This window comes from Typopeltis vanoorti, chromosome 17 (assembly GCF_054136105.1).
Source record: "Typopeltis vanoorti isolate ZY-2024b chromosome 17, IOZ_Tvanoo_1.0, whole genome shotgun sequence".
Classification (NCBI taxonomy): Eukaryota; Metazoa; Arthropoda; class Arachnida; order Uropygi; family Thelyphonidae; genus Typopeltis; species Typopeltis vanoorti.
Genome location: NC_143565.1, coordinates 96,646,538 through 96,671,877, shown reverse-complemented (window position 1 = coordinate 96,671,877; position 25,340 = coordinate 96,646,538). Strand labels below are relative to the sequence as shown.

The 25,340-nt window shown below is 34.2% G+C and overlaps 1 protein-coding gene across 1 annotated transcript in view; it reads right to left on the bottom strand.

The window, feature by feature from the left end:
- LOC150097666 (activator of basal transcription 1-like) overlaps window positions 1–20,773 on the bottom strand; it is a 42,906-nt gene extending 22,133 nt beyond the window's left edge. Inside the window, exon 1 of the mRNA XM_090407301.1 lies at window positions 20,377–20,773. Coding sequence (XP_090263427.1) covers window positions 20,377–20,605 — 229 coding nt within the window. The 5' untranslated portion in view covers window positions 20,606–20,773. The remainder of the gene's footprint in view (window positions 1–20,376) is intronic.
- Between the last annotated feature and the right edge of the window lie 4,567 nt (window positions 20,774–25,340).

Sequence of the window (25,340 nt, the reverse complement as noted above, 5' to 3'; positions counted from 1 at the left end):
TATTAGCCTTAAATGTACTAGGGAGATTATGTTGAAAAATAAAAATAATTTTGAAATTATAAATTTCATTTTTTCACTGTTTTCATAGTGCCCAAATAGCCGCTATGCTTAGTTAATGAGAAGATGGCGTCTAGTCAACAGAAAGCATTTTGCCATTCGGGTCATTCTTTTTTGAAACACCTTGTGTATATATATACAGTCATACCCCAACTTACGCGAATCCGGAGTTACGTGGTTTTTTTATATGTATGTATTCCCGTCCCACTTCACTACTAGTCATATCTTTCAGGTGCCAGCTGCATTCGTTAGTGTCGCACATGCTGTGAACAAGCACTGACGTGTTTCGCGCAGTCTCCATTCATACACAATTTTCATAGTCTACAAACCTTGCGATTGTTTAATGTTATGTTCTTGATAAAAATTTTATCACATAAAAAATATATCTTTGCAACCACGAACCACAAATGAATGCGACTTGTACCACGTGAACGGCCTTGGCCCAGAGTTCGATATGGACTGCTAGATGCCACTACTAGCGCCCAAATAGCTGCTACGCTTAGTTAATGAGAAGATGGCTTCTAGTCAACAGAAGGCATTTTGTCATTCGGGTCATTCTTTTTGAAAAACCTTGTGTATATATACAGTCATACCCCAACGTACGCGAATCCAGAGTTACGCGGTTTTTTATATGTACGTATTCCCGTACACATGCTGTGAACAAGCACTGACGTGTTTCGTGCGGTCTCCATTCATACACGATTTTCATAGTCTACAAACCTTGCGATTGTTTAATGTTACGTTCTTGATAAAAATTTTATCACATAAAAAATAATAAAGTCGTCCAAAAGAAGCAAGTCTGATTCTTCTACAGCTAGCAAGAAAAGAAAAACATAGACTTTGGAAACAAAACTCAACATTATTAAGGATTTTGAAGGCGGAATGAAAATTTGTGAGCTAGCAAAGAAGTTCGATCTACAGGAATCCACAGTATGAACAATCATAAAAGAAAGGTTTACAGATTTTGGAGGACATAGATTCTAACGAGTAACGAATTGTAGCTACAAGGCAAGAAATAAAAAAATCATTAGCTTGCTATGAAGAAATTTTGCGTGACAAGAAAAAGACATGCTGTCAGACGAATCTATTAGATTTTATGAAACCATCGCCATCGAAATAACTTTCTCTTTTTTTTATGTACGAAAAACTACAATTATGATTATATTTCTTAAAAAATATAGGTGTTTTTGTAAACCTTTGGTCCCAATTGTATGTTTGTATATATAAATTACATACAAAATTATATCCAGAGTTGCGTGAATTTGACTTGCGTGCTTTTTGTTGGTCCCACCTAGCGCGTAACTTCGGGGTTTTACTGTATATATATATATATCAAAGCAGATGGAAGTGGAGTATTAGAGCATTAACTTTGTTTCTTTCCTCATTTATTTCCAGTTTACTCACAATGTATTTAATTTTTATTTAATGCACAATACAATACAATTGCCTGGTTGTTGATATTCTTCCACAGAACTACCCTTTCAAACCTCCTTTCTGAGTTACAGTACTCATCGTCATCAAATTCCTGATATGTATTCTCAAGGGGTGTACAGGATATGATAGTACTACATGAAAAAATTACATCACCACTAACTTCCTATCTACAATTTTCCTCCAAATCAATCTGCTACCTGTCAAGACTCCAACATTATCAGATAAGTCACTTTTTATTGTATCAATCCACCAATATCTTGACTTTCCTCTGGGTCTTTTTCCTCCCAACCTGTCAGAGAATACTTGTTTTACTAATCTTTCCTCACCCATTCTGTTTAAGTGGCCATACCACCTGAGATTAGCTCTGCTAACACATTCTGGATACTAATAATGTCACAGTTACAGTACTATACTTCACAAACTATTATCGTTTTTGAGTCCAGTTTAAGGAGGGAGAAAACTGAAGCAGTAACTGATTGCTCATCCCTTCTACCAAAACCAAAGCTTAATTATGCTACGAAATTTGCTATAAGAAATTTAGATGGCAAATTTCTACTCTTTGACATTTATACGCTAACTGCTCGGCCAACCAGGCCGAGCGGTTAGCGTATCCGCTCTCCAGCCAAAAGGCTGCAGGTTCGAATCCCGCCATGGGCATGGATGTTTGTCTGTGTTGTGACGACTCTTGTCCTTCGAGTCCGTGGTCTTATTTCAAGTCACTTATCTATAAATTAACTAATTAACAATTGGTCACCAATCTTAAAATAGGGAAATTTATAATTATACTGCGCCACCCTATTTTTAGATTAGTCTATATAAAATAGTAGGATCAATTCTTAATTAAGTTAGCAGTCTTCTCATTAGTTCAGGCCGAATTATTTACTATTCCACTTGGGGTTCCCGCAAGATTCGAATATTTATGAACGGTGCAATAATAAGGAATTCAGGCAAACACAATATTTAGATCAACAAAATAAAACATTTAATATATGATATGGTTAACAAATACAAGAACTCTTTTAAAATGGAACTATACAATTAACTTAATACAACTTCTTAGGTCACTCATGCTAAATCAATGTTCTAACTTCCATTTACAATTCACAGTCTCAAAAACACAAATCTACTTATCTCAGGTTAACATAACAACTTCACAATTAATCAGTCTTCACAAATCTATCAGCTCAATGTTTATATTCACAGCAGGCAATAAACTACGTAAGCAATATTCCAAGCAAATATATTCCGGACCTTGAGCATCGGAAATATATCACAGTTAATGCTAAATTAGACAAACTTATACAACTATTCTTACCAGACAGATTCTTCAATACATCAATTTATTGAGAGAGCACTTATGAACAAACTTAATTAACGTTAGCGGAACACACATAATAAAAATTCTCCACAGTTTAAACTGTACTATTGTTAGTCGCACTTCACTATTCCAAACAACAGTAATTAAGTACTGATATCTTTTCTTGTTCACTTTTCTCCAAGTAATCAATATAACTCTTTCCTAGGGCAACATAGAATTTAATCGTAATCCAGATTAACTGGCATTAATCAGAATTTTCGCATTGACTGTCCAGTTTCCTTTTATCTGATTACGGCATCAACCTTTCTTCATAACAACAGCAGATTTCGCTTATAACATTAAACTTTATGTTTCACTACTTATAGGTTCACTTCCGAACACTTTACTCATAAATTTCTGCCCTGAGGATTTTATAATCTTGGTTCCACAAAACTCTCTCCTCACTCGCTTAATAATAATTCTTCTCTCCTCTCTATCTTATCTATGACCTTCCTTTCTCTTTACCCTTTTTCTCTCTATTCTATATGACCTTCACTCCCCCCTTACGTTCGAACGCCACGTTCTACTCCACTCGTGGTTGTTTACGCGTGCGTTTCCATGACAATAGACTAAGCGTAAACATTTCGCCAATGTAATGTATGCTATATTACTGCTACATGAGTGATTACATAACATTAAATATTTCACAAATAAGAACAATAGAATATTTAAGCTACTTCTTCAACTTATTGATTACGTATACAGTTAAATATAAAATAACACTTTACGTTACACCATATATATTTGGTTATACAAAATTCTATACATTTTATTATTTTATAAACTAATAATAGGTCAGGTTTTAATTAAATATTTATTTAGTAATTCTCAATTAAGGAATAATAAATAATTTTATATAAGTCATGATTAATATTTAATAAGCAATGTTAAATGTGAATGAAAAAAAATAAATTACACAACATAGTTTCATTCACAATTTAACATAGGCTCACCCTTTCCTTGAAAAATTTTTTTATAAGAAAAAATTTTTTTTTTTTTTTTTTACACTAGGTTCCTTCACGAAAAAACTGGATTCCATATTTCCTCTTCGATTCCTCAAGTAGTACCTACTTTGAATGAAACCTGGTTCCTTATCATGTCTAGTGCATTTATTCTCTTTCACATTCTCATTAAATCTGTTATCACCATTATCAATTTCAGAGTGTCTTCTATGTCTGTAGTATGGGATTTTCTCTTCTGAATTAAATTCACGTTTTCCATTACCAGAATTAAGTTTTAACTGTCTCTCTTCTTGGTGGTGTGTTCCATTATATAGATTGGTCATTTTACCAAAATTGACTTCAACCGTTATCTTACTATCAGTGGTAGCTTCTGATTTAGGCTTTGTCACTGCTACTTTTTGTTCATCAGTGACAAGTGGAGTATCAGACAGAGTGTGTACATGAGAGTTATCACCACTATCTCTATTAGATGATTGATTCACAGCTGACTTTTCTTTAATAGATGGTCCAAATTCAAATGGCAATCTAAACTGTTTTGTTTGATGCTTAGTCTTATCACTACTAAGAATTTCATTTCTCCTGGTATATCTCCTTTTGTTCATCAAGGATATTTCTTTCTTAGAAAAGTCACAAGAGAATTGATATTTTGCTAAGAAATTTGTTCCTAGAATAATGTGAGAACTTAGATTGGAAGTAGTGGGGACAACAAGTAAGTCTTGCCACACGTACAGTCCAAATTCTGGTAGGTATATCCTTGCTCGAAGTTTCTCATATGCCACAGAGTTTGAGTCTGAGAGAGAAGTAATCTTTACAGGTTGTCTCAGCTTGGCAGTGCTCTTCCACAGTTTGTTCTTTAAAGTCAGGAAATAATCCTTTCTAATGGTAGAGGCATTGCATCCTGTATCTAATAAGATGTTACACTCAGAGCCCAGGATATCTCCTTTAATTCTCATCATTCTTTCATTAGAGGCCTGATAATTCTGAATTCTGTTATTTCTCCTGTGGGTCACATATCCAAATTTTGAGTTCCATCTGTTGTTATAGTAGTTTTCCTTGTTATGGAAACAGTTCCTAGCATAATGTCCAACTTTGTTGCAATTATAACATTTAACAGGATTTCCTTGCTTTGTCTGTGTCTTAGACTGAGGAACAACAGACATTTGTTGTCTAACATCATTTAATCCTTGGATTACCTTATCTAGACTAGTTAAAATAGGTTGATTTTGTTTTTTAACTTCATGTTTGATCATCTCATTAATCTCATTTGTAGTGGGATTTTGATTTCCTTGAGATCTTAAGGTAATAGTCGACAATTGCTTTACAACTTCATCAAGACTATCCATGATTGGCTGATTTAATTTTTTTACTTCTTGGTGAATCAAGGTTTTTACTTCTGTCATCAGTTTCTTGTCAAATTCCTCTTTACTTTCAGTCATGTAGTTAACACTACTTATATTTTCTCCTATTTTCTCTGCCTTTCCCTTTTCAACCTTACTTCTCTTCTCTATTTCTGATTGGTTGAAGGAAGTGTCAGTCTTATTCACAACATTCACAAGATTTACATTGGTTGAGGGATAAAGGTCTCCTAATATTTGTTCTCTTTCCTTGACAGTTTTGACACACTCTTCTAAGGTGGAAATTTTCTTCTTATAGGCTGTTTCTCGCAATTCTTGCCTAAGACCTTGTCTAAATTGTTGGAATACTGCCCAATCTAAGTGAGGTTTATCTTCAGCAGTAACATTCAAACTGTTAGCCAATGTTAATAAACGATTGTGGAAATCAGTAACAGTCTCCTTATCCTTTTGAATAATTTTCTGTAACTTCCATAAATTAGGACCTACATTTCTAAGTTTACAAAATTGGGATAACAAAGTTTCCTTAAATTTTGAATACTCAAAAGTTTCCCGAAGTATTGGAGAAGAATATAAGAATGTTTTTGCTTTACCTATTAATTTACTTCTAATCAAAACTAGCAATTGAAAATCAGTCCAACCTGCTATCTCTCTAAGTTTTTCAACATAGGTAAAGAAAAATAGTACATCATCTGATTCTTCACCTGAAAATTGGGGAAAAACCTGTTGCGGGTTTACCGTACGAAAGAATTCACTATCATTCATTCCAGAGCTTGATGTAATAGCCATAATGACTAATAAATTACTAATTCAAATAATACAATCTTTCTATTTTAATATAAACTTTTATCTTTGCCTGACTCCAGATTATAACCAGTTCACTGTGATTTAATTATTTCACTTTCTAAAATTACAGGGAGTATTTCTATGATTGCTATCATCAAAGTTAAGTTCAATTTCTTAACTTACAGTTGTTAAATTTAATTTCTAACGTTTAAATCACATCCTGTCGACTGCGCCATTTGTCGTGACGACTCTTTTCTGTGGTGTTCTAAATCTATCTAGTTTCAAGTCACCTTTATGAATAATACAACTAATTACGAAATGATCACCGATCCAAAAGTAGGGAAATTTATAATTATACTGCGCCACCCTATTTTTAGATTAGTCTATATAAAATAGTAGGATCAATTCTTAATTAAGTTAGCAGTCTTCTCATTAGTTTAGGCCGAATTATTTACTATTCCACTTGGGGTTCCCGCAAGATTCGAATATTTATGAACGGTGCAATAATAAGGAATTCAGGCAAACACAATATTTAGATCAACAAAATAAAACATTTAATATATGATATGGTTAACAAATACAAGAACTCTATTTTAAAATGGAACTATACAATTAACTTAATACAACTTCTTAGGTCACTCATGCTAAATCAATGTTCTAACTTCCATTTACAATTCACAGTCTCAAAAACACAAATCTACTTATCTCAGGTTAACATAACAACTTCACAATTAATCAGTCTTCACAAATCTATCAGCTCAATGTTTATATTCACAGCAGGCAATAAACTACGTAAGCAATATTCCAAGCAAATATATTCCGGACCTTGAGCATCGGAAATATATCACAGTTAATGCTAAATTAGACAAACTTATACAACTATTCTTACCAGACAGATTCTTCAATACATCAATTTATTGAGAGAGCACTTATGAACAAACTTAATTAACGTTAGCGGAACACACATAATAAAAATTCTCCACAGTTTAAACTGTACTATTGTTAGTCGCACTTCACTATTCCAAACAACAGTAATTAAGTACTGATATCTTTTCTTGTTCACTTTTCTCCAAGTAATCAATATAACTCTTTCCTAGGGCAACATAGAATTTAATCGTAATCCAGATTAACTGGCATTAATCAGAATTTTCGCATTGACTGTCCAGTTTCCTTTTATCTGATTACGGCATCAACCTTTCTTCATAACAACAGCAGATTTCGCTTATAACATTAAACTTTATGTTTCACTACTTATAGGTTCACTTCCGAACACTTTACTCATAAATTTCTGCCCTGAGGATTTTATAATCTTGGTTCCGCAAAACTCTCTCCTCACTCGCTTAATAATAATTCTTCTCTCCTCTCTATCTTATCTATGACCTTCCTTTCTCTTTACCCTTTTTCTCTCTATTCTATATGACCTTCACTCCCCCCTTACGTTCGAACGCCACGTTCTACTCCACTCGTGGTTGTTTACGCGTGCGTTTCCATGACAATAGACTAAGCGTAAACATTTCGCCAATGTAATGTATGCTATATTACTGCTACATGAGTGATTACATAACATTAAATATTTCACAAATAAGAACAATAGAATATTTAAGCTACTTCTTCAACTTATTGATTACGTATACAGTTAAATATAAAATAACACTTTACGTTACACCATATATATTTGGTTATACAAAATTCTATACATTTTATTATTTTATAAACTAATAATAGGTCAGGTTTTAATTAAATATTTATTTAGTAATTCTCAATTAAGGAATAATAAATAATTTTATATAAGTCATGATTAATATTTAATAAGCAATGTTAAATGTGAATGAAAAAAAATAAATTACACAACATAGCTTCATTCACAATTTAACATCTGTGATGTAGATGATGAAAGTGGTCGCAGTTGGTGGAGACGGAGAGTTGTAGAGTAGGTACCCTCCCTCGATGAGTCTTTGGACTCCCTGGAGGTGCTATGTAATAATAATAATAATAATTATATTAGTATTATTGTATTGGTAAGAAATAGTACCTTCTGGCCATGAGGGTAATGTTAATAAACAGAGGCATGGACGCTTGCTGTTAAAATCCTATTATTTTTCACTGAAAGTATATGATACTGTGTTTTTAAACTTGGGTATTATTAACATAGCCTGTACACATTAAGAAGGTTATTAAGAGTTCTATGGCTTAAACCATAAAATGGCCTTGAATGTATGATGCCTCTCAAATCTATGTTCTCAGGCTATTCTGCTTCAGCAAGGAAAAAAAAAAAATTACATTTTCAGGAAATAAAAGTCTTCACACCTTCATATGAGACAAAGCTAGCTTGATTTTGGTTGAAGTGACCATAAATCTTGAAAATTCAAGAAAAACCAAAAATCAAATCAGTTTGATTAGGATTTCTAAAACATATCTCTCACAAGCACAGTACCCTCATAACTCACTCTCTTTCCTTCCAACCATCACACTGATAATAGTGTGACTTGTCATAAATATTCCAGCTAAAAAAGCTATTGCTTATTTTGCAATTTAATGTTTATTGGATTACATTTTTATTCTTGCTATTTCATGTTTCTAATTTATATTAATTTTATCCCTTCATACACTTCTTGGTTCTTCACTTACTGCATTGTATCCAATCTTATACTGTTTTTGTCTCAATCATAAATAATGTATTAAAAATAAATAAAATAAAATAAAAAATCCTTTAAATAATCAAATTTGAAGATTTTATAAAATGGTTATCATGTTCCCTTTCAACATCCAAGTATTTTTCATGTTAATATATTTTAAAAAAAATAAACTAATTAGTAAATAATTATTGTAGATTTTAGTTTTGTGAGTTGGTATAGTTCGCCTCTCGATTAGAGGTCCTTCGATACTTCTACATATGTCAGAAAAAGGAGAATCCATTCTGATAATAGGGTAATCAATCTGTCTTCTGGGATGCGTTTGTTATTATTACAGGTCGGAAAATTTAGCTTTTCTTTTACGAACATTGTAGTTTTTAAAGTGTAACTATTTTGCTTGTATAACAGTTGGAAAAATGTACTTAGAGTATTAACAAAATTAAAAAGGTATAGCATAAAACAAAAATTTAACTAAGTTTATTTTTAAGAAAGTTTTCTATAAAATAAAAATAATTATACAGAAAAACAAAAATTTTTTCAAATGAACTTAGATATTCTAAACTTACAGTTGAGAGAACTGAGACACTTTAATGTCCTAAACCGATTAATCATTTATGACTTGTTGCGACTCTTTTAACAAACCCATGCAAAAAATGGTTGGAAAAAAATACCATTATCAAATCCTTTTAATTTTCATAGTCACCTGAATCGCCATCACTTTCACTTAAACTGATCACCAAAGGTTCGCATAATTCTTCGATAATTCCGTCCCTGTCCCAATACATATTTTCCAATGAGGTGACATGAAAGCAATATTTTCCCCAGTTTTGAACTGTAATACTTTCAATCGCCTGTTCTGAAAGCTTAAAAAGTTTCGACATGTCAATATCTCCAGTTACGTTGCGATGGCGAATGAAACTTTTCACTTCTGCCCAAACATACTCAATAGTATTAATATCGCAATGATATGGTGGTAGCCTCAAAGCTAGAAATCCATGCTCTTTGAGCATCATGTCAAATTTAAATAGTTTAGTTGTGGGTGAGTTTCTTTTGACCAAGTTAAGCAATTCAATTTTTAGCATATCTGGGGAATGAGAAATGTTATTTGCAGAGAGCCAATCCATAAGAACTTGCTTCTTATTAGACCAATTTGGAATAGAGTGATATAAAGCGTTATCAATTATAACAACAGCGTTTTTTAGGAAGGTTTGGAATCAGTTTTTCTTCTGCCCACTTTTCGAAGATCAGAGAATTCATTTGCCTATGGTAATTGGCTTTGTATAGTAAGTTTGAATTCGGTAAAAAACCCATTTCTCAACTTGCACACAAAATTATTATGCGCCACGAGGCATTTCGGGTTTGTAGCACTCCACATTCTTCTTTAGACTGCCAACATTTTCCATAATTTAAATTACTATCGATCCAAGTTTCATCTAGATACACAATCGTTTTTTTTTTCTCCCTGAAACATCTTATTGCTCTCAAATACTGCATTCTAGAAAAAACAATGTCACTTCGCTCCATGATAAGCTTCCTTTTGTTCTGGGACTTTTTAAAACAAAATCCGATTTCATGAAGTATTTTCCTTCAAGTTTCTCTTTTCCAAGGAAAATTAATTTTTTCTTTAAGCACGGGAATCAATTTCGGAACGGTTGGCACTCTTTTCTCGACCACGTAAAATTCGTGAATAGTTCTTCTTATAACGTCTACATCAAAATCATTCAAAGCTACGGTTTCGATGGTTTTCTTTACTCTGCCGCTTTTTTTTTTAGGAGATTGAAATTTTGGCTTACCTTCACCTTTTGATTCCCTACGAATTCTTTTAACAGTCGACCCCGATACACCTGCAATTGCACTTGCATGTTTTATGACTTGAGAAAGGGGAACAAGGAGACGATTCTTTTTCGCAGAATGTCAGCACATTATTCAATATTCTTTTGCAAGAGCTACTGAAACGTTTAACAACAGAACTTGTTGACTGTACTGGATCCATCATACAAATTAATAATAAAAAAATAATGCAAAAAAGCGACAACAAAAATCAAGCTAGTATTAGTACAGCGACAGACAAGAAAGCACGTGATTTCGCATTTTGGCGACCAATTCGTACATCCTTCATTTCTTTCTTCCCCTTCAGCATGAATCGACTATTCTTGGCAAAATGCTAAGGAGAGATCTACAAACGGTGGGCGAACTATAACACTTGAGCAGCTCCATTTTCACTAATTTATTTTTTAATTTTAAGTTAGTATCAAATCAGCTTAACTGAAATCACAGTAAGTCCTTATAATTGCCAGCTTGGTTGGCCAAGTGGTTAGCTTATCCGCTCTCCAGCCAAAAGGTTGTGGGTTCGAATCCCGCCATGGGCATGGATGTTTGCGATTGTCTGTGAAAGCACTAGTTGTGGTAGTCGGCGATAGATGCCGTTAGTGTTAGATGATGAAGGTTGGTGGAGTAGTGAGATGTAGAATTGATGCACTCCCTCAATGAGTCTTTGGACTCTCTGGAGGTGTGATATAATGATAATAATAATTGTTATTGCAATGCAGCATTATAAAGGAAGTTCCTATAGTAGAGAAATGGCACACTACACTACACACAATTTGTATTCATTAAGAGGTATGGCTGAAGAAAACACAGGTCAACCCATAGTTTAACTATTTACAGAACTGCCTTCTAGCTTTAAAGATCAAGTTAATTAGGATTTTCTATTTAAAGTTTAATAACAAGGGGAGGGTGGAGTCAGCAACGAATTTCTTATTGTTTCTTGTTGGTGGTGATATAAATAATCACCTCTGCATTTATATAGAAAATATGTAAAACAGGCAAAATTAGCCAAGACATTACTCTTATTACATAGTAATAAGAGTAATGTCCTGGCTAATTCTGCCTATGTACTGAAACCAATAATTCAGTAACAAATAATCCTCAGCATCAAAGCACACTGCATTATCCAGAACTGGCTGTGCATGGGCATGCATGCATGCACACGCACAGGTAGAATTTACCTTCTATGTGCATGTTGTTTCATGCTGATGTGCCTCTCTCTCTCTTTCTTTCATGGATGGCAAACAACTCCAAAGAAAATTATGCAACTTGCATATCAGGTTTTTCTGATTTCTTTCCATTAGTAGCCCATTTCAGAAAGTGTATATATATATATATATATATATATATATATATATATCATCATCATCATCAGCCATTGTCAATCCTCTGCTGGATGAATGGCTCTCCTTCCCCATGTCACTCCTGCAAATCTGATGATATCCACAGTGATCTGGGTTGAAGTCCTGGTCATTTTTCCTCTCAAGGAATCTAATCCAGTACTTCTTTTGACCATCTTTAGGGTAACTTAGAGTAACTACCCAGCCTATCGCCACTTCACTCATCCTATGATGTCAGACTTTGGTTTGATTTCTTATCCACATATTCCTTTTTGTGATCCAGTCTTGTGACACCAAGCATACTTCTTTCGATACTACTACTACTAAGTTGTTCTTAATTTTTGAATTTTCTTTGCGTTTAGTGTCCATGTTTCACAGCCATATGTCAATATAGGAAGAATACATTGGTTAAAACTTTCCTTCTCAAGGATAATGGTAATTGGCGTTTGAATACTGACATAATCTTCCAAATGCTATCTACCCAAGCATTGTGCATCTTTTAAATTTGTCCACGATATTTTGTTCCATTGATATCTATGTCCTTAGTATGTGTAGTTGTCTTCTTGTTTAATTTCATCATTATTGATTTTTTATTATTTCTAGTTGGACATAGGTATTGAGCATAACTTGGGATTTCTTTAGGCCAGCTCTTTTGCTAGCAATTTGGAGTTCATGGATATGAGTCTGTAATTCATATACAGTTGAAGTAAAGATAACTATGTCATCTGTAAAATGTAAATGGCTTGAATATCTTTCATTTATCTTCAGACCTTTTCTTTCCAATCAAGAAGTTTGAGTATTTTTACTAGGAATGCTATGAATAATTTTGGAGATATTGTGATATTTGGAGATCTTATGCCTCTCTGTATTTCCACAGCAAAGATATTTCCATTGAAATAAATTGCTGCTGTTGCATTGGTGTATACTGATTTGATGGTTATGACGTATGGCTCCTCCATTTGTTGGTTTCATAATGTTTTAAATACTGCACAAATTTTTACTGAATCAAAGGCTTTCTCATAATCAATAAAACCAAGACATAATGGTAACTGATATTCATTACACCATTTCATAATCCGTTGCACAACATGAATATGATTCATTGTACTAAAGCCACTTCAAAAGCCTGCCTGTTCTTTTGGTTGTGCTAGGTCTAGAGTTGTACAAAGATTTTGAGTCAAGACTTTTGTAAAAGACTGATAGTTGACTGAGAGGTCGGTAGTTTGTCAAGTCTTCTACCTCACTTTTTTATGTATCAGAATTAGGGTAGCCTTTTTCCATGTTCTTGGTACATCATTTTTCTTCAGGCTTAAGGTAAATAGTTTTGCCAAGATTTTGTAGATCATTTCCCCCACCGGCTTTTAGTTCACCTATAACTTTATTCTCACCGGCAGTTCTCCATTTTGCAACCCTTGATTGCTCCACATAACTTCTTCTGGTAGAATCTGTGACACTTCAGTTATTTTGTAGTTTTCTTCTTCTTCATTTAATTTGCCATCCTGATATAATACTAAGTAAAATTATTCAATTCTTTTTGCTATAGCATACCTATCTCTAGTTACAGTTCCACCTCTTAGTTTGACTGCAATGCGAGGAATATGTGTTTATTCAGTTACTAAGGGATAACTATCTGAGACAGCATGTAATGAAAAATACCAGGGGTTCGAGAGTGCAATAGCAGCTGAGAATTTGACTGTAATGAATATGACCATGTTGCCACCTATTGGTGAGAGTGATCATAGGATCTTGACCTGGGAGGTGGCTAAATGTGGGAAATTTTCGATTAAGACAGGGTACATGTGGAATTACCGTGCTGGCAAGTATGACAAGCTTAGGAGATTACTTGGTTCACTGCCATGGCATGTAAAACTGCAAGGGCTGGATGTTGATAGGACATTGGAAGAAGTCAAGGAGCATTCGCAGTAGGTTATGGCTGACTGTATACCTAGAGTCCAAATAGTAAATCACGTAAGGGTTAAATGGATGAATAACAACATTAAACTTAGTTGCAAAAAAAAAAAAAAAGAAACAACTGTGGAAGGAATTTAAGGAGGAAGGTGACCTGCAGGCACATGACCGTTATAAAGCACAGGCCAGAAGGGTAATGAGTGTGGTAAGAAAAGTAAAAGAGGATTATGAAAGGAAATTAGCCATGCATGCAAAAGGCAGAATGATTTTAAGGAATGTCGATGGTAGGGAGGTCACTGAATCAGTCGATATAGTGGAATATCGACTGATTATATAGTGAGCACTTTGCAAGAGTATATCATCCAGGTGGTGACATTGAAGGAATGAAGGAACCATTAGTTTATATGGGAATCATGGTGAATGAAGTGGAAGTGAATAGTCTATTACCTTAATGTGAATACATCTGTGGGATTGGGTGGTATACCAGCACGGGGCTTACGTGAAGCAGCTAAAGAATTGTCAGTGCCCTTGACCATGTTGTTTAATCCGAGTCTCGGGTCTGGTTTAGTCCCAAAGGGGTGGAAACAGAGGAAAATAGTTCCACTGCATAAAGGAGGATCCAAGACTACTGTTGTAAATTACTGACCGATCAGCATATCAGGAGTTGTTGTTGTCAAGGTCTTGAAGAGAGTAGTCAAGGGAAAAATACAGGAATGGATTGATGAAAATGAGATACTGTATGGAGGACAGCATGGTTTTGTGAAGGGTAGATCATGCCTCAGTAACTTGCTCAGGTTTTATAACACAGTGATGGCTGAACTGGATAAGGGTAAAGGGTTTATAGTGAGTGATACTGCTGGACTTGGCTAAGGCCTTTGACAGGATACCACATGGAATTCTAATCCGTAAACTGCAACATATGGGAATGGATATAGGGTTGGTGAGATGGATAGGAGGGTGGTTGATGGAGAGATACCAGAGAGTAGTTTACTCAGAAGTAGAGTCCAAAAGACGGCCTGTGACTAATGGTGTGTCGCAAGGTTCTGTTCTTGGACCACTGCTGTTTAATTTGTTCATTAACAATATAGGGAAGGAACTGAGAGGAACAGTTCATTTGTTCGCTGATGATGCAAAGTTGGGTAGGGCAATAATGAAAGCAGATGTCAAAATTTTGCAGGATGATTTGGATAGATTGGAGTTCTGGGCTAAGGAGAATGGATGTCAATTTAATGTGGCAAAATGTAAGGTTATGCATTTTGGGGTGAAAAGATTAGCAGCAGTATATCATATTGGTGGAACTGTACTCCAGGAGATTGATAAGGCCAGGGACTTGGGAGTGTTGGTGGATAGGGAGTTGAAGTTTAGGAGGGCATATTGCAAAAGTGGCTAAATCAGCTCATCAAATCACTTGGATGCTGAAGAATACTTTGACGAGCAGAGACAAGCAAGTTATTGTTCCTCTGTATCGAGCCTCGATAAGACTCCCATCTCAACTACTGTGCCCAGACCTGGTCACCTAGGTTTCTTCTTGATGAGGAAGAGGTTGAGAGGATCCAGAGGCGAGTGACCAAGATGATAGCAGGTCTATGGAATGAACCTTATGAAAACAGGCTGAAGATTTGTGGGTTGCAGAAATTGGTTGATAGGTGGAAAAGGGGAGATGTGAGAGACATTCAAATTGCTGAAGGGTTTCTATAGGATTAATTCAGAGGATATTTTTGAGAACAAGACTGGTGGTAGGAGGACTAGGGGACATCCATGGAAGCTGGGCAAGAGTGTGGTTAGTAAGGGTGTTAGATCTGGGTTTTTTACTTTTAGAGTAGTGAATGAGTGGAATAAGCTGCCAGAGTCTGTTGTGGGTGCTATGACAGTGAATGAGTTCAAGGCAAAGTATGAATAGATACTGTGTAAATGTCGAATAGTTGTGATGAACATGATGTTTAGGGCCTCCCTCGATGCGTCTAAGGACTCCTTGGAGTCGCCCGTAATAATAATATTACTGTTCATCAATTGTCGTTTGGCTTTTTTGAGACTATGGTTGTTTTCAATTGTTTGTTGTATGAATTTACAATTAAATTTTCTTGCAAATTTTTCCACTTGGTTATACTATAAATTAAAGATGCCAAGAATATAATTTCTTGACATCTTTAATTTAAATATTTCTGCTGTGATATTCTGATTGTTTTGCACAATTCAGTGTTTTCTCTTGTTTCTGTTCTGTCGATCATCAGTTGCATCAGTCTTGGGACTGGTAGCTCAGCAGCAATTTCCTCCATTCCGCTCTGTCATTGGCTTTCTTCTTAACCTCCTGGTAACTTCTCAAACCCGTGCTGTCTTTGACTTGGTCAAGAAAGCTTTTCCTTGGTCTGCCTCTTCTTTTGCCTTCAGTTATTCTTTTCACAAGTCCATCATGTCGAAGTATGTCCAAACCACCTATCCCTTCTAATTTCGATCGATTTAATTAGTTCTTGTTTCGTTTATCTCTCTCAGGACTTATTCATTGATTTTTTTTCTGTCCATTTTATTTTGCTCATGCAGTGCCAGCACCACATTTCAAAAGCCTCCAATCATCTTACATCTTCTCTGCCTAGAATCCAGGTTTCACATCCATACAGTGCAATGTTCCATATCAATGTCTTTACTAATTTTTTTTTTTTCAATTGTAGGTTGAGGTTTCCTGTTAAAATGCTTTTCATCTTAGAGAATTGGTCTTTTGCATTGTTTATTCTTGATCTTATGTCTTCATTTGTTCTGCCATCTTCTGTTATTAGGCTTCTTAAATATTTAAAGCTTTTCACTTGTTTTATTTGTTTCCCGCTGATGTCTATATGCTCTATATTGATAGGGATTTTGCCTGTAACAATGATTTTAGTCTTATCTGTGTTGATTTTCATTTTATATTTTTCAAGGTTATTATTTAGTAATTCTAGCATTGTTTTTAACGATCTTCTATTTTCTGCTACAAGGGCTATGTCATCAGCAAATCTCATACATATGACTTGCTCACCATTTATCTTTATGCCACTATTTATTTTATCTTTAGTTTCCTGAATGGCCTGAATTTAATATATAAATTAAATAAAAGTGGTGAAAGTATACATCCTTGTCTTACTCCACTCCTTATATTTATTATTTTCTCCTTATCATTTTAAATATCCTTGATTTTAATCCGTCCATTTTGATTTTTGTAAATTTGATCAATTATTTTCCTATCCCTCAAATCTATGCCGATATTAGTTAGACAATTTAGGAGTATTTGTTGGTTTACTTTATCAAATGCTTTCTCTAAATCAAGGAAGCAAATGTATGTATTTTGACTAAGGTCTAATCTTCTCTCTATTATTGTTCTTAAACAGAGTATTGCCTCTTGTGTTCCTTTATTCTTTCTGAATCCAAATTAATCTTCATCCAATAGACAATCTATTTTTGAATAAATTCTATTTTGAATAATTTTTAATAGAATTTTGCTAACATTTGGGATTAAAGTTATTGTTCTAAATTGGCTGCATTTGTTTGCATTATTCTTTTTTGGTATTGGTATTATGGTTGATTTCATAAACTCCTTTGGTATTTCTCCTCTATCATAGATTTGGGCTATTAATTGCCCATCTGTCTGTGGTATAAGCTATTTCAAGTGAGCAATGTAAAAGGTTTTGGATAATAATGTCATTACTTTCTGATGGATCAGCATTGTTATCTATGTCGTCGTCCAGTAGCATCCTCTAGCATGAGGGTTGCAGCAGATGAGCAGCTCTTCTTCATTATCTATAAGATATATCTATAAAAATCTATAAGATTTTAAAATCTATTATTTAGTTCATGTTGGAGTATAACTTTTTTTAATGTTGAGTTTGTACACATTCATGTTTGCTTTAATCTTCAAAACAGTTTTCTTCTATCTTTTTGGCTTTTATTTAAATCTTACTGTATACTATACAATGATCACTTCCAGTTGAAGGTGCTGGTAATGATACTTTCCTTTATTGTAAAGTTGAGATACATCATGATAGAAGTATTCAATTTCTTCATCAGTATAACTTATTGTTGGTGCACAGACTTGGATGATCTTGAGAGCAGATCCATGCACAGGTGCATGAGGCTCTAGTTGAAGGGGGGACAAAAATTAGGGACATGGAACACTATTACCTTGGGGACCCTGCTTGCCTGTAGAAAATTGTATGGCTCTGCTTGAGAGTGTATCTTTTTGAGATTTGGACAAAAATACTTGCTATTTGATAAATACACTGTCAAATTCTATTATGTTATTCTTCAATTTTTTGTTAATCATAAATCCAACTCCACCGATTCTTATCTTATCTTGGCGTCTATAATACAGTATGTCTCGGTTTTTTAAGTGAAGAATTTCTTCACCACTGGGTCTAACTTTACACAGTCCAAGTTAAGTTAGACCCATTTTAGTCAATTTAGCTCTTCAGTTAGCCATGCTTCAATGCTCAGAGGACTACAGTTTATTCCAAGAAGGTCCAATTTCCAATGGCAGTGTGATCTAGTTATCAGGGGATTCTTAACACCCTCTGCCTTAATGTCTAACTGCCTGCTGCCATGGATAGTAACAATATATATATATATATATATATATATATATTACAGTTACCAAGTAATTTTATAAACTTGGTTATTTTACTCCTAACCCGAAGTAAGCAAACAGTTAAGTTTGTGCCTGAATGTAGTTCAAGTCTAAAGGTGGTGCAACACCAGGACAACTCATTGTAAAGGTGGGTAAAGCTCTGATTTATTTAAACTTATTTACATCTATATCTCCTCCAAAGATTCTTATTCAAAATAAAAACACCTTGTAGCAAATTGTATAGGTAGAGTTGATAAGGCTCTGTATTACTAAAACCTTGGTATTTAGGGTCTAGCTACTCACTGAGGAGACCTCAAAAAAGGATGAAACCAGTCTGGGTAGTGACCCCACCCATAATGTTTTGCAGTATACATCTCTTAGTGAGATGTGCTTTACATTATGGAAAATACTAAGAATAGTGATCAGAGCTTTACCCACCTTTACAATGAGTTGCCCTGGTGTTGCACCACCTTTAGACTTGAACTACATTAAGGTGCAAACTTAACTGTTTGCTTACTTGGGATTAGGAGTAAAATAACCAAGTTTATAAAATTACTTGGTAACCCTAATATACATTACCCAAGTTAAAAAAACTTATTTACACATATATATATAGCCGAAGAATAAAACATAAGTGCGAACTATGCTTTTAAAGTTAATGCTAAGGATGCTATTTGAGAGCAGCTAAAGTTATAAGAGCCAGTATATATCTATTAACTGTATGTGTGCTTTGGCCAGTTTGGCTGTTTTACATCATGATAATCTGTTTACACAAAATTTTACCATTTCTCTGACCTGTTATCTCAATGCTGCTCACTGGAGAAAGAATGTACTGTGGGTCAGAAAGGTTAATGTAGTTGCATGTGTAAAGTCACTAAAACATTCCACTCCTCATCTTTCTTAACAAAAGATACATATTATTCTACTCAAAGACAGTTCCTATATAAATACTAATGCAGAATAGATGAAGAGGAAGTTTTCTGGATTTTTTTTAAAATACTTGCTTCAAGAAAAATGATAGAAGAAACTTTTTAAAAGAATGTTTCCAATTATAGTAGTATTACATATTCTTATGATAATTATAAAATTTTCAGCAGAATTTCTCAAATTATATATATCCCATCCAACTATTCTTATAACATGCATGTGTTTGGGAAGAAGGGTGGAGAGGTTCAAGTGTGTTAAATTATGTCCACAATATTCCAACAGAGTTTTGTAGCTACATCACATTACGATTTTCTGCTGTCTCTCACAGAAAGTACTTTCTTCTTCATCATCAAATTCCTGACATATACCCTCAGGGGTATATGTCTGGAATTTGTTATATATTTAAATTTAATACACATTCCTGTGCTTTGCAAATAAAGCATTCCTCTGCTATCTATTGACTAACAAGAATATCACTCGGGCTTCCTAATTTTTCTTTTTATGTGAAGGTTTATTGGCATACAAAAGTACTTTCTTTTGTAAATAAAAAAAAGGAAGTATACAAAAATAAAAATTTCAAATAATTATATATGTGGCAACAATCCTTATGCCACTACTAGCTAAATTTATACTGCATAAAACTTGTATCTGCGTACAGATATGCTGCCTAGTTATAAAAAAAAATAGTTGAATTTCAAACTGGCTAAAAACTGATCTTCGTTGTATTAAGAAGTGGAAGAATACTTCCCAAATATATCACTCCAGCTTCCCTCTACTTTTTTTTTTGTATGTGAAGATTTACTGGCATATATTAACAGTCCTGGCTTCTGCTAGAATGGAAGAAAAGTGAAGATTCCGTTTTTTTTTCTTTTTTTGTTCAGTAAGGAACAGTGTGTAATAAAGAAATATGACATAAAACATAAGTAATGTTCCTCAATTCTCACACTTCATACCTTTTACTAATCCTTTCCCTATTTACAATGTGTTTGGGGTAGGAGAATTAAAGTCCTTTAAAACGTGTCCACAACAGGATTTTTCTACTGAAAGTATGCTCTTTTGTGAAAAAATAACGGTTAGTGCACAAAGTTGAAAATTTAAATCATGATAAAAAAAGAATGACAGATGAAAAAAAAAAAAAGCAGCAACAATCATTATACCACTTCTAGATAAACGTATGCGGCGTTAAATTTCTATTAGCATGTTACCTGGTTGTAAAAAAATTCGTCCAACTTCACCAAACTGGCTGAAAACTGCTCTAACTTTCGTGACGGTCATCAGTGGAGGAACGCTTCCTAAATATATTACACCAGCTTCCTTCTTTTTATTTTTACGTGGTTTATTTACTGCAGTTTCTTCGGTACCAGGTAGAATTTGTGAAGACACGTCTTTAATCCTACAATCTAAATCTGTAGTATCTTTCTCATCCGATGACATGATTAAGAATATTAACTACTTTTCGGGAATTTCACTTGTCAAAAAATTTACACATGCAGCGAACTTTGCTAATGGTCTTAGCTTGCTCCACTCTACATCATCCTTCAGTAAAGTTATCATGTCATGAATTGGTACTAGTCATAAACTTTTTACCATATTAACAGAACACGTTCCTGTGCTTCTCAAATAAGTATACTTCTGCCATCTATTGACCAATAACTTGATACCATAACAATAAATCTCAACAATAATAATAATAATAAAAAAACATAAATAAATAAATAAAATAAATGCACTAATACCTTTTACTCGCATAATAATAATAATAATTTAGTTACCCTCAATAGATTATTAATAAAAACTAATAAAATTCCAATTGTGGCGACTAAAATACAAATTCATTCGTTTTCAACAGTGAGGGTTGGTATAACATGTAAAGTAATTCTGTACCTTCATCATCATAATTTATTATACATATATACATCATATATGCATGAATAAGGATTTGTATACAGAAATATTCATATAACAAAAAAACTATTTTATTGCTATACGAATTTGGAGTTAAAGTCTATTATATGAAAGCGACCCAGCTAGCTCTGTTTTGTCTCAATTAGTAAATGTCAGATGGTTCATGAGCCTCATGTTCAAAAAGAAGTTTGCTTATATATTACCAAACTGTTCACTTGGCCTTCCTCTCCCTCTGTGTCCAGTAGTTGGCCTATAAAGAGCAAAAACATAATATATGTAAAGGGAGTTGTCTAAGTTGGTTGATTTTTTTTGCTGAATATTTCTATAAAAAAAAATCAGCTAACGCAGGGAGTAGGCGAGGCAGTTTAGCCCTATCTAACTTTTGGAGACTGAGTGGGCAGTTTAATCTCTACTGGCAGCCAAACAGAGATAGCTGGCCCAAGGCTATCACTAATTAAGTGGCACGCAGTGAAGAGAGACGGCTCAACAAGTGCCGCCATCTCGTGGTCTCTGACCCTAACACAATATATTTAATATCTGAAATAATGTGGTTTTTACGGTCAATTTTCTTGAGTTTACGGGACGAAAAACCCGAGTTTCCGGGAGAAAAAACCCACTTGCCTGTGCCAGACATCGACTAACTCGGGAACCGGTCGAAAAAAGGCTTAGAAAAATTTCCTCTAGTCGACGACTAGATTCGAAACAAAGTCTTCCTTCGTGCGGTCAAGCGCCGTGGTGTGCAAGCGCCACATCCACGGAGCTACATTTCTATTAGTTTTTTTTTTTTTTTTTTGCTGGCGTTCTTCAAGAATGACTATTGGGGATGTGATTTTGTCATGTATATCCTAGTAATGTTTGAAGGCATGTTGTCCCAAAGCTATTGATGATATTAACTGCTCGTTGAGTAGTGATATTTCATGTCAGGGAATAAGGCTCGACTGGTTTTGTAGAGACGAATTTTGTTATTTGTGGTGATGAAGTTGGATTTGCAGATATTTGTTAAACTTTTATGGAACTAAAGAACTTTGTGTTTTCTCTTCACTATGTCAGTCAGAGTATCAGTGTAGGAATCAAGCTTAAAATCATTTACTTCTTCAAGAATGTGGTTTTTTCCTCTAATATATCTCCTTCTATTCTGTTCTTTAGGACTTTAATTTTACTGCTATTGACTGCCAACCCAATCAGCGTTGCATTTTTATATAAATCATCTAAGTGATTTGGGGCAGTCTGAATATTAGAGGGAATCAATACATCATCTGCAAAATAGAGACTGCTTATGTGGATCTGTCCTACCAAATTTTCAAGAATTATTCCATACTAATTTCCTATGAGTCTGAATATATAATCAAGTAATAATAAGTAATACCGAAAAGATATGGGGAAAAGAGTCTTCCTGAAGAATCCCAAGAAATATGCAAACGTTCATATCTCCATTAACCATTACTATTGCATGATGGTTCTGGTACGGTTTTGCTATTGATTTGATTATTATCAAGGGTATACCATAACAACTGAGAATTTGGAACATCGTCTAGAGATTGAATCGAAAGCCTTTGAGAAACCTACGAAACTTAAGATCAAGGAAAGGTTTTTATTTATTTCTTCTTCTAGCAATCTTCTAAGACAATGGACATGTTCAATAATTCTTCTGTTTTTCAGGAAACCTGCTTGATTTTTGTGTACACGGTTTAGAACCAACTTTTTAAAAATTTTTACTGTGGTAGGAAGTAGTGTGATTACTCAGTAGTTTTCTGGATTGTTCAGATTGCCTTTCATTGGTATTGGTATTATTAGACCGTCTCTCCATTGTAATAGATTGTTGGATGTAGCTAGAGCTATATTACAGATAACTAACCGTAGTTTCCAAGCTCTTTTCTTCCATGTTTAATAACTTCTGCTATTATACCATCTAATCCATGTGTTTTCTCATTATTTTGGGTTTTTAGTGAAGTATCAAATTCTTGCATCGTAAAATCGTTACATGTAATTTGAAATTCTTTTTGGATTATTATCTCTGGCAAGGAATCTGCAGTGAAGTTAAATGATGAATTAGTCAATAATTTTTCGACGTGGTTCTTCCACAGTAAGAGTTCTTTGCTTTTATATTCAGGTATCTTGCTGATTTTAGTTTTTATTCTTAGTCTTTTGGATTTCCTCTCTTTCGTACATTACTTTAGTTTTGTGAGTATTTTGATAGCGTTCTAATTGTTGACAGATAGCCTGGATATGATTTTCCTTGTCATTTCGAAAGGAAATATACACTTCATCATTTAGTTCTTTTAACTGAGCATGTAGATTGTGTGTCCTCTGATTCCTGTACTGCTGCTTAATGTCATTGCATTTCTTTACCAATTCCTCAGTGTGTGTGTGCTGATGAAGAAAATGAAGAGGTCTTGGTGGCCAAAGTTTTTGCTCCTACCTCATGGATGGAGTGTACAATATGAGCAGAGCTCAGAAATGGTTCTTCAGGTATCGAGCATTCCGTTAGTTTGTGTGGTAGTGCTTTATACTGAACCTATCGGTAGGATGTGATGTAACCTTTAAGTCATTCCAGTGGTATTTATTTGTTATTCTTGTTTTAGGTTTAAAAGTACTGAACATAGAATATATGACTTTGTTTCATATATTCTATGATCGGAGTTTAGTTCTACACTACTGTAAGCTCCAAAACATTGAGTTGAGTTCACCCACTTTCCATTGAGTAAGTTATGATCAATTTGTGATTTTGTTTCCAGGTCCATTTTCTCTCAGGTTTGTGCCGAAATTTGCTCTTCAGCTCTGCACCAAAGAGAATTTTCTGCGCTTTCTCATTATTTTGGGGGCTAAATTTTCTAATTCAGAAAATATGAGATAGAAAACTAATAACTCATCAAACAACGCTAAAAACAAAGCGAGTTCATCAACAGTTAACGGCAAAAAATAGGTAAATTCTGAAATAAGTTCGTGGACTTTTTTAAATTATTGAATTTACCACAGGAAGCAGACTGGTCCAAAACAGTGATTCTGAAAGTAATCTCAAGTTTGGCGTCATACAAAGGAAGATATACTTAAAAGTTTTGAAATATAAATAAAACGAAGTGACGTATGGTGCCTTGTTAATATGAAGTATAACCAGTGCTTTTTTTATGGCCGTACGCAAAGGTACGCAGTACCGGCACCTTTTTTCTTAAATTTTTAAAAATTTACGATTTATTGATAGCAAATTGTATTATATATATTCAGATAGATGGTACTGTGTTCCATCTTGAATTTTCAGTTTTAATTACTCATAAGTTGGTACCCTGCTTTCCTGTTTCATAGGTTGGTACGCAACCGGACAATATCAGTTTATCAGTTCTATATTCACTCTACAACAGTCAGGTGTTCACGTGAGTTTTGAATTAATCTAAGTTAAATCAGTGCAATCATTGTTCAAAATGAGTAAAATAGGTAGTTACTTTATACCAATGAGTTAAAAAAGGAAAGCTGAAGAAGCAGAAATTGTTGAATCTACTTGTGATCCTGTAAAACAGTAAATTATCACCAAAAATACATTTAGTGAAGAGGATCACGAAACCAAGACCAAAAATCCACGTGGTCAAAAGGAAGCAGTTGATTGGCCCGAATATTGGACACTTTTGCAGAAAAATGACCTCTGCGAGAGAAACGAGTGGCTGTATGTCAAGAATAAAATGTTAGGCTGTAAAGTGTGTCGTGATTCAGAAGTCTTGCCGTCGATAAACACATGGGAACGAAAATTTCAGCAGAGTGGGGGTAAAATCAGTAATTTTGGAGAATCTCGCAAAAACAACAGTTAATGTTATTAAGAAAAAAGATTTACGACCATAAGAAGAGTGGAGCACACAAAGCATGCCAAAAAATAAAATCTGAAGCAAAAAACGAAACATTAGAGAAAGTTTTCCTAAATATTTTATCTCAATAAAGACGACAGCAAAAGTGTTTCGAACCACTTAGAAAGCTGCGGGGAGAAATCAATCATTTAACAATTTTGAAGACGAAATGAATTTACAGGAACTTAATGGCTTAACATTGGATATATTCTTCATTCTGCTTCTGAAGATTACTTAAAGGAGTATTTATTGTGTGTAACTTGTGATGGTGCAACCGTGTTGTTTGGTGTGAGTAATGGTGTAAGGAAGCTAATGCAAGAGAAGTTTCCTAGTATTATTTTCTGGCATTGTGCTAGAAAATAATACTAGTAAATAATTTTCCTAGTATTATTTTCTAGCTATCGCCTTCAATTGTCTGTTAGTAACGCAGTGAA